The sequence below is a fragment of the Drosophila montana genome, unplaced genomic scaffold (assembly GCF_035044405.1).
Source record: "Drosophila montana isolate Dmon_TW-CO22-7 unplaced genomic scaffold, ASM3504440v1 contig_1203_1, whole genome shotgun sequence".
Classification (NCBI taxonomy): Eukaryota; Metazoa; Arthropoda; class Insecta; order Diptera; family Drosophilidae; genus Drosophila; species Drosophila montana.
In genome coordinates this window covers 57,764-68,706 of record NW_026996187.1, presented here as the reverse complement: position 1 = coordinate 68,706, position 10,943 = coordinate 57,764, and the positions used below count along the sequence as shown (strand labels likewise).

General features: G+C 39.3%; 1 protein-coding gene across 1 annotated transcript; it reads left to right on the top strand.

The window, feature by feature from the left end:
• The first annotated feature begins 349 nt into the window (after positions 1-349).
• LOC135441226 (trypsin-1-like) lies at positions 350-9,700 on the top strand. Its single transcript, XM_064700760.1, has 3 exons — positions 350-428; positions 1,280-1,435; positions 9,345-9,700. The coding sequence occupies exons 1-3, from the start codon at positions 350-352 to the stop codon at positions 9,698-9,700; spliced, it is 591 nt and encodes a 196-aa protein (XP_064556830.1).
• The last annotated feature ends 1,243 nt before the right edge of the window (positions 9,701-10,943 follow it).

Here is a 10,943-nt window from a genome sequence, read left to right as displayed (position 1 = left end):
GCGCAATACCGAGGCTGATCAACGCACGCATTGATCTCGGTGTCTTCCAGAGACAGATGAGTGAAAGTATTCACCTCAAAACCGAAATCTGCACTGGACGGGATGTAGAGGACGCCATTGGGCTGCTCAACGCAAAGATTCGCGCAGCAGCAGCCGAAGCCACCTCCCCACCAGTTGCCAGGCGGCTGGACAATGCTGGCAACAGGCTGCCCGCAGACATGGACAACCTGCTCAGGATCGAAAGGCGGAGCAGACGCAGATTCCAGATGACACAGCATCCGTGGGACAAGGCGGAGTGGCGAAGAGCGTAGCGGCAACTCAAGGAGGCCCTTCGCAGACACAAAGACCCATGACTCAGGATACTCGGCGAGCAATTAAAAACCCGAAGCGCCAACCCTGGAGAACCGTTCCCCTTCTTCGCCACAATGGTAAATACTGCCGTAGATACTGCCCTCAGAAGAGCTCGATGAAACAACCCGAGCGTTGGAGACACCGATACAGGTGTCACCACCTATCGGCCCCATCCGCGTGGAGGAGGTGATCAACGTCGTCTAAGTCCTTCCCAGGGCTAAAGCACCGGGCCATGATGGAATATGCCACACCACTCTGAAGGCCTTACCAATGCGCGAGCTCCTTTTTACAACGTTAATCTTCAACGCCATATTAAGGAAGCAACACTTCCCTGCCCAGTGGAAGTTAGCGAGGATCCATATGATCCATAAGTCGGGCAAGCCGGAATATGACCCTGAGTCATATCGGCCGATCAGTCTCCTGCCTTCCTTGTCGAAGGTCTGGGAAAGACTGATTGTCGCCCGACTTTCAAGGCTTATGGATCACATGGCCATCCTTCCTGATCACCAATTTCGATTCAGGGGAGGGCATGGCGCTGTTGAACAGGTTCACAGAGTGATTAACCATATTCTTAAGGCTTACGACGACAAAGACTACTGCTATGGAGTCTTTGTAGACGTTAAGCAGGCCTTCTACCGAGTCAGGATTGATGGATTGCTCTAGACAACCAAGATGAGTCTTCCCGCCCCCTTCTTTCTACTTCTGCGCTCTTATCTAATGGAGCGAAAGTTCGAAGTCAAAATTAGAGCAGCAATCTCTCCTGCCCGCAAAATGAAGGCGGGTGTCCCCCAAGGCAGCGTACTGGGCCCCTTTCTCTACAACTTGTACACGGCAGACATCCCCACTCCGGATGAACTACACGAGTTTGCCACCCCAGGCAAATACTTGATGGCCACATTTGCCGATGACGTGGCAATATTTTACTCAGCCCACTGCGAGTACGAAGCCACTGACGGTGCCCAGGAATACATCCACTTGCTTGAGAGCTGGACACTCAGATGGAACATCAAGTTCAATGCCTCGAAGTGCCAGGCGGTCAACTACACACTGAGGCGTGGCAAGGCTCCAGCATTCTGGATAGACGGTAGCCCCCTCCACCCTGGCAGAAGCGCCAAGTATCTTGGAATTGTACTGGATAAGAGGCTTCGGGCGCACATCGACGGCCTTCTTAAGCAGTGCCGCTATAAGATGGCCAACGCCAACTGGCTACTAAACCCCAACAGCCCACTGCCACTTCGCTGCAAACGGGCAGTTTACAACGTCGTGGTGGCACCAACTTGGAGATACGGTATTCAGGTTTGGGGCATTGCATCTCGGACAAATCGAAGACGGATTCAGACACTCCAAAACTTGTCCTTGCGCCGAATTACGGGTGCTGACTGGTACGTCAGAAACTCTACCTTGCACAGAGACCTCAAAATGGAAACCATAGACAGCCAAGTCGGAGCATTCGCCAACCGGTACAACGAACGCTTGCAGCGACACTGCAGCCGGGTAGCAAGAGACCTCGCTGGAAGGTGTGTAGTCAGGAGGCTCAAGAGAAGATCGTTCAAGGACCTCCTCCAACCACGATATAGATGTCGCCCCAGAGTCCCCCGACTACCTACGTGACGATGCAGCGTTACTCAAAAAGCCGCCTTTGACGTTTGTCCACGATAAAGCCTGAGGAATCAACTATGCTTGGCGTAATATTACCTAAGCCAACTGTGTTGTAATAAAAATGTATGTTATTTTTGATTCAATACAAAAAACAAACAAACAAAAAAAAAATAAAAAAATTTGTTATTGGACAGTGTATGCTCGAAAGAAGTTCTTGTCTCAGCCAATGGCGTTCAAGCACCTATGTTTGTATGTGTGAATTATGCGTGCACAACTACATTAAAATATGTATGTATGTATATACATATATATTGTTATTCACTTTGGCTTTGGCTGGCAAAGAAATCAATTTTGTTAGTTTTCTAGCGCTGATCATGCACCTTTCCCAAATTTGTATTCACATATGGTTCCCGCACGTGGCCAGTCAACGTGCTGGAAAAAGCTAACACAAGGTGTCGCGTATGCAACTTTAGGTGCTTTCGTGGTCAACGTGCTCGCTGGGCAACCAGCCGTGGGATCGCTAATTCGGCATATTTATTACACATTACAATAATTGTGGAATCAGCGGAACCAATAAAGTTCGTTGGTTCCCAATATATGCGATCCCCCGAGAAATGCAGAATTGGTTCATTTCCATAGAAATGTCCTCTTTGGACTGAGAATATAGAAGAATATAGAATATATTAGGAATTAATTAAGACATAAAATTTAGTTTGGAATAGAAACTCAATGTAACACATAGTGCTGCCTTTAAAGAAATAAAATGAAGAAATAATAAATAAATATTTTTTTATTATTAATATCCGTATTGGTTAATTTATATACGCGTAACCTATCAACATCGGACCACGTTATAATATGGCTGTAATAGGAACGACCGGCCGAAAATTAAGTTGTTGTATGCAAAACTTTTTTGTTTTTCTTTACTATTTAACTATTTTTTCTGTGCTTCTTAGATACGGCCAAAGCACTATGAGCATTATGAAAAGGTTGGGTCTGCAAGGGTATTAAATCTTCGGCGTGCCGAAGGTAGCCCTTCTTTCTCGTTTTCATTTGATTTTCTATCCTGAATCCATTGAAAATGGGTAAAACAGGTATTATTTTTTGTGCAAACCTTGTTTCCGATAATCCAATTATCGATCCCAAGTATCTTTCATTTTATAGCTACCGTCACCCCCATAGAGTAATAAACAGATACAGAGCTGAAAACTGACTCCGAGCTTTTATTACAGTTTTAATTCTGAAGCAATACCTTGCTATCTACCGATAAGGTTGGTCCGCTAACGCAAAATCAAACTCAAGAAATAAAGCTAATTTACCATAGGAAGCTACAACAAATCAGCTGCAATACAACAACAGTGCCAATGAAACCCCATTTCATTTTCGTCGTCCGTTTTGAACGCTGAAACTCTGAAGCAAGATTTTGAGGTCATAGGAAAATCAGTGCTAAGAAATGGGACAGATAACGCCACTGTGTTTGTTGTTGGTTTCTCTGTCGTTCCTACAAGGCAGCGCGTAAAAACAACAACAACAACACAATTTGGGTACTTGCAGAACCGAGTCCCGGTGCAAGTATGTAGGTAAAAAATTCGAATGCCAGCAAGCCATGGCATTCAAATTAAAAGGTAACGCACACAGCGCACCAACATCATATACTATGAGGTCACATTTTGTAAAATTTCATTTCTTGTGTTGCTTAGAATATATATATTTCTATCTTTATAACGCTCATTTAAGTAATTTAATAATAGGGGTTATATAATAGTAAATTTATTTACATATGTGCTAATTTACTGAACGCAACGATCACACACAAAAAGCCTTAGGCTTTCTGATTCTGTCCCTGCTATCCCTTTTCGGTTTGAAGCTACAGCCTATGATCCTAGCTTCTGCACTCTTCTAACTCATTATTGTGGTTTCTAAACACTGCTATGCCTATAATTCGCAAAGTCCCAAAGTCATGTCTTCTTCTTTTCCACTCACTTTCAACTTGCAAGCAGCAGATTTGTATAATTTTTCATTTTTGGATCAGTGAAGCACCCTTTCTCTAAATAGGGTATTTTGACTATTGTCCAGTGCTGTAGCTAAATAGCAGAAACCTTCTAATATATAATTTTTGATCCAATGTCTACTCAAATATAATTTCGTATTAACTGTGCAACTATTTGTATAATAGTCAATCAGTAATAATTATTTTCTTTAAACAGTGCACACTATTAATATAAATAAGGGTATCAATCCCTCGACGCGCCAAACAGTTATTAGTATGTGTGTCTCAACTCAGACATTTTGATAAAAAATATAAAAAATATATATATACACATCACAAGGAATAAAGATCTATGAAATGTGACGTCATAATTTTTTATGTTTATTTATTTATTAACCAATGCTGGTAGCTTTCAGGTTATTATAAATTACAAAATATTATCTTAAATAACTAATTAACTAAACAGAAAATATGAAGCTTAAACAAGATGTGGAATTAATAAGTTTTAAAGGAAGAATTCTTTACGCTTATTTTTAACTTGAGCACTATTGGCAGAAAAATCAAAACGCATTTCAGTTGGTAGACTATTATAAAGCTTTAGTGATCTGATCATAGGCTCGTTACTTGCATAAGCAGTTCTATGAGTCCTCGCAGAAAACGGCAAATGGTATCGCAAAAATCTGCTCGGCACATTAAAATTAAGTTGTTTAGAAAAAGCAGTGCTGAAATCATTCTCCTATCTTCCAGAGAAATGTAGTAGTCGACACCTAGCTCGGTATGGCGGTAAAGGGTTAGCAAAGTTAAGGCAATGTAAATTAAATTTTAAAAACTGTTTTTACAGCCTTTCAATCCTGTTTGTATGCACAATTTCGGATGGGCTCCAGATATAAGAAGCATACTCTAATATTGACCGCACAAAGGCCGAATATAGAGATAATCTTGTGAACGGGTCTTTAACAAACCCAAACATCGCATACGCCTTAGGCATAATATAGTTTATAGGCTGAATGAATAAGAACTTAGAGTCAAAACTTACTCCTAAGTCCAAAGCTTCTGATTTACGAGTAAGTTCTTGCCCGTTAATGGAATAGGATGAAAGAATGGCAGAAAAACATTTGCTAAATGTGATGTGATGCATTTAGCTAAGTTCAGTGCATTTAGCTAAGCTAAGTTCGTTATGACTACACCATTCAGACAAGTTGTGTAAGTCCTTCTGCAAAACCATTACATAATGCTGAGACGAAATGCAGTTGAATATTTTAAGGTCATCGGCAAATAATAGATAATCGGACGAACGGAAGCAACTCCCTATATCAATAATAAACAAGTTAAATAGGAGCGGACCAAGACAACTCCCCTGAGGTACCCCTGAAGATGTGACATAAGTTGCGGACAAAGTATTGTTGATGCGTACGCGATAATGACGTTCAGACAGATAGGGTTTTAACCAGCTTAATAAAGAAGAGGTGGGGTTTCAACCTTCGACAGTTTCTTAACGAGAACGACATGACCTTCTTATCGAAGGCTTTAGAAAAATCAGTATACACTGCATCAACCTGACAACGCCGCCCAAAGCTCTGGATACAAAAGTTGTTGAAAATCGCTAAATTGGTCACTGGACATCTGCCCGGCGAGAAGCCATGCTGTCTAGGATCCATATACGGTTTAATTAAAAAGGAGATATGTTTGACGACCATACGCTCGAATAATTTAGAGATATTACTTAGTTTTGCAATGCCCCTATAATTACGAATATCGCATTTCCTACCATCTTTAAAAATTCACGTGATTGTAGCATTTTTCCACTTTTTTAAAAATAATCCTGCAGAGAGGGATTTGGCAAAAAGTATTTGTAAAGGCTCATACAGAGATGTTATACATGAACTTAGAAGAAGTGCTGATATACTATCACAGTCCGATCGAGAAGAGTTATTAAGGCTACTAGCGGCTGCATAGAAATCTTCATTGGAAAATATAATATTTCCTAAATTTAAAATGTTAGGAATGGAGCTAATGGGAAGAACCCTCGTCGCAATTATAACATTTTTGAAAGTTCGAACTTAAATATCTGGCAAAGAATCAGCTGACAGCGTCCCAAGAGTCATAGTTGACGGAATCGAGGAGGTTGTTCTTTTCGAATTGACAAACGACCAGAACTTTTTTGGGCAAGTCTTAATCCCATCCTCGATGTGTAGTATATATTAGTTATAGAGAAATTTGTTAAAAAATTCAAATTTCTCGCTTATGTAGAGAATATCTTTCCCAATCGGAGGGTCTCCGATATTTACAGAATTTCTTAAAAAATTTGTTGCGTAAGTTTTTCAGTTTTTTTAGACCCTTTGTGTACCAAGGCAAACTATGCAAACCCTGCCTTTTCCGTGGGACAAGATCATGCAGAACATGATGAAGAGCTGAAATAAAATTATCAAAGCAGTAGTCCAAATTGCTATGCGATAAGATTCTCTGCCAATTGAGTGTAGAAAAACAGTTATTGATAATATTAAAATTGCAGTGAATAAGATTAAAGTCATATATGTTATATGACTGTGTAAGAGGCAAGAATGTATAAAATTTGACTAACAATAGGATAGGAACATGATGCATGTCACTACTAGTTAGAGGGTTTAAACATTTACTTAAATTAAAATTAACATCTAAATTCAGAAAAACTAGATCTAATATTTGATGCAATTGATTGCAAATTTTATTAATTTGAGATAATCCCATACTACATAATTCATCAATAACAACAATTTCGTGTTGATGATGAACATTGGATGGCACGTAAGATGTGGAATTAGGAAACGACGACCATGCCTGGTTGCCGAGGTTGAAATCGCCCATAACGCATAGCGACCATCGGGTGTCCAGACTTTGGTGAATATTGCGAATGTTGTCTATGGCGCTTTGTATAGCTCGAAAGGGCTGTTAGGCGGTATATATGAGGCACATATACAAATAGTGTAAGTGCCGCCGTCCACAAGCACGGCCAACTGGTCCAGTGTAGAATCATAGTAATTTAGCCATAACTTTTCACATCGCAATGTGTGTCGCACAGCGCAATCAGGCGCTTCACCAACAACAAACTTGTTGTTATTGTTTGCCCGTTTCCTCTTTTGCTTTTTCCGAATTGTTACAAAACCTTCACTCTCAAACTCTGCATGCGTTTCGTCTGCATAGACGGATAGATAAATCCACCGCTCATGAACTTTAAAATGGTAAAAAAAGCTCAGAGTGACTATTCAGCTCTGTCTCTTTATTACTTAATGGCTACATTGCATTGATTAATAAACAGATATTTATTACACTTTGGCTACATTGAAGGCAATTGCCTAGGAGAATAAACAAATATTCTATAGTACAATAAGTTCTGCCGAACATTTCACGAAGATCGGTCAAGAAACGCAGAAGTTATAAAAGAAAACGTGGGCTTATATTGACATGTGATCGAGGCAGCTAGAGCAATTTGCAAGAATTTCTATATACATTAACACACACATCTTTATTGAATTCTATAAACAGCATTACAATTGCGATTGTATTGTATTATGTGCTGTGTGTAATATTTTGCTTTTTTAATTGGTTTTTTTTTCATCAAAAATGAAGTCATACAAACAGGCTGTCGAGTAGAGGCGGTAGCAATTAGTGCAGTCGGTTACGGGTTCAAAATGTGTGTTGAAAATGTGACGAATTTGGAAAACGTGTAAAACGCGGCTTGTACGTTTTCCCATAAAAAAAAAACATATGACACATTTTTTAAAAATTTTAAAAATGTGTAAATTCGCCCCGAAAAGTTTGAGATTTTTGCGATGATTTATCGAGTTTTCTGTCAATGTTGTGAAAAATGTGAAAGTATCATTAACATAAACAGCTGATATAGCAACGAAGGCAAGGTAACTTTAAATTATAATTTTAAATTTTAATAATCCCACAGTTTTAATATTCTGAACCCATTAAAAATGGGTAAACAGGGTATATTGTATTTGTGCAAATGTATGTAACAGGCAGAAGGAAGCATTTCCGACCCCATATAGTAGATATATTCTTGGTCAGCATCAATAGCCGAGTCGATCTTGCCATGTCCGTCTGTCCGTCCGTCCGTCCGTCCGTATGTATGAACGCAAGGATATCAGAACCTATAAGAGCTAGAGACTTTAAATTTTAGCTGTAGGTCCTCCTAATGCCCGCGCAGATCGAGTTTGTTTCCGATATTCGATAACTTGCCCCGTTTCCAAGTAATCGATAACAATCGATATCGAAATCCTGTTTTTTGAGCAATTTCGTCAAATAATAGGAGCTAGAGTCACCAAACTTGACATGTAGCTTCTAGAATAGTATATATATATATCAAGTATCTTTCATTGTATACCTATCGCCACCTCCCCGCTACCACCGAAAAGCTAAAAATCAAGTTAATTTTCCAACTTGTATTGCCCATCAGTTTAAGCCACAATTTATATGCAATTGAATTTTTGAGAATACACAAATATTCTTTTTTCTATTCTACATTAAGATGTACTGTCGAAAATTTCATTAGGATCGGTTAAGAAACACAAAAGTGATGTGCGCACGTGCTAGCAGCATAGCTGCTGCGCAAATTGCAAGAATTTCTGTATACATGTACACACACACATTCATGCGCCTCTGATTTGAATTCTATTAACAGCATCGCAATTGCGATTGTATTGTTTTCTGTGCTGCTATTTGAATTGGTTTTTTTCTCATTAAAACTCAATTATTGGCATGGCTCTTGAGTAGAGGCAACGGCAAGTGATGCGGTTGGTAGCGAGTTCGAACCCTGACAAGGGAACAATTTTTTTTTTTATTTTCATTTTTCTTTATTACCAGCGCGTGCTGCATTTGGTGTTCGAAGAAGAGGGTTCAGGGTATCCCCTAGTTGGGAGCTCCTGACTAGAACCTCTTACTTGTTAACCTTAAAAGATGGTCAAAGAGCCCATGAAATGGAGCCCCTACTTCGAGGTAGTGTTTATGACTTTTGACAGGAAAACTTTGCGGCGCTTAGATAAATCGAAGCAACTCGATCAGCTGTTATATACATTTCCTACTCACATGTTACCGACAACCGACACTTGCCAATGGAACACAAATATGTGAAATTTGAAAATATGACATTTCTTAAGCATAGTGGAAAAAGGCTATTACTTGTTTTATTTTGTTCCTTTTTGTATTCTGTTTATGACCTGTAGTTCCTTAATCGGGATTTCCCGACTAGAGCGTCTTACTTGCTTTTAATTAATTTTTATTGATGTAAGCGAGCTCGTAGCGTGAGCTGAAAGTCTTTGAAGTAGGATTTGTGACATACTAAAAAAATTAAGGCAATCCAGATAGAAATCAAGTCAGTCTAGCAAATGTATCTAACAAATTTTTGTTTTTCTTCTTCTAGGACGTATAGGAACTGTCGTTGGTTGGGGCCGTACATCCGAAGGAGGAGAGCTACCTTCAATCGTTAATCAAGTAAAAGTGCCAATAATGTCTCTTGCTGAATGCCGAACTCAAAAATATAAAAGCTCGCGAATAACGTCAACTATGTTATGTGCTGGAAGGCCTCATATGGACTCTTGTCAAGGGGATAGTGGTGGACCTCTCTTATTATCGAATGGTGTAAAATATTTTATAGTAGGTATTGTATCGTGGGGTGTTGGATGCGGACGAGAAGGTTATCCAGGCGTTTACACACGTATAAGTAAATTTATTCCTTGGATAAAATCTAATTTAGAAAATACTTGCTTGTGTTCTTAGTTACAAATTTAAATAAAGTATTTATTTACAAAATTATTTGTTTGTACTAACAGATCCGTTACACAGCAATTTTATATAAGACCCGTCCAGCAATTCGTCCGTAATGATGAGAGTAAGCCAAAGCAGTTTCCTGTGAAGTGAGCGAATAAAAAGACAGCGATGCCGTTCTACGACACAGCTCATATGTATTCTTACTCTCTTTTTACTGTTTGTCCAGTCTATATGCTATTTGGTTAGTGATTTTACATAGATGAAAATTTTTTTTTAGATTTTAAAACTGACAGCCAATACTTTTATTTTTAATACGACAAAAAGATTCAAGCTGCGCCGAAGCGAATTATCATTGATTGTTACCAAACCATTTGTGATTAATCACTGACTTTTATATGAACTCCTAATACCTGCTACCATCTCGGGAATAGCTTGTGCATGTTCCGTATTAAACAATTGAATTGTGACATTGTGCTTCGTGCATTTCTGTGTTTAGCTGGCCCTAGTAGTTGCTGCTGGTAAGTCTTATATATAACTACTAACATATTTGATGTTTTGGGTTTGACGTGCTGTTGCCGTAAAAGCCTAATCTTAATCTTCCCTATGCGGGAGTTACCGATTCGACCTCCCACAATTCCCTCGAATCGTCCCCGCCGCTTAAGCCCACAAGGAGACTATATTAACTATTGTCCTGCAACATGTTGCTTAGCAGCAAAAACGACTAAGTTACAATAAACTCTCACAGGATTGCATTTTTGGATGTCGATACCTGGTTGAAGTGGACAACTTCTAATCCTCTTTCTTAACCACGTTCTCAAAGCGACTGGATGGTGATTGATATCAGTAGAGAAATTCTTCGACAAGCCGACGACGATTTACCCTTGCAGAAATACGACTTAGTTATTTTTTTGATTTTAAGCAAAATAGGCCCCCACAGTAAACAAAAATATTAGAATATAAAATATAAATATTTTATTTGGGTCATTTAAGTTTTTATGAAATATAAGTAAATCAGATTCTTCTCATTATGCCTGACGACGAAGAAATACATGATCGAAAAAGGGCACACAATTGAAGAAAAAACCTCTGGCTCGCGACAAACGCCGCGATCTAATTGTGCGCACATCCACACAACACAAACCTATATATATTTGTAGATCTCGGGGTTTTGAAGAAGCTATGCTGGGAAAAGAGATGTTTATTCTGCTGTTTGAGATATATATGCAGTGTATAGTTAGTGGTATAATGTATT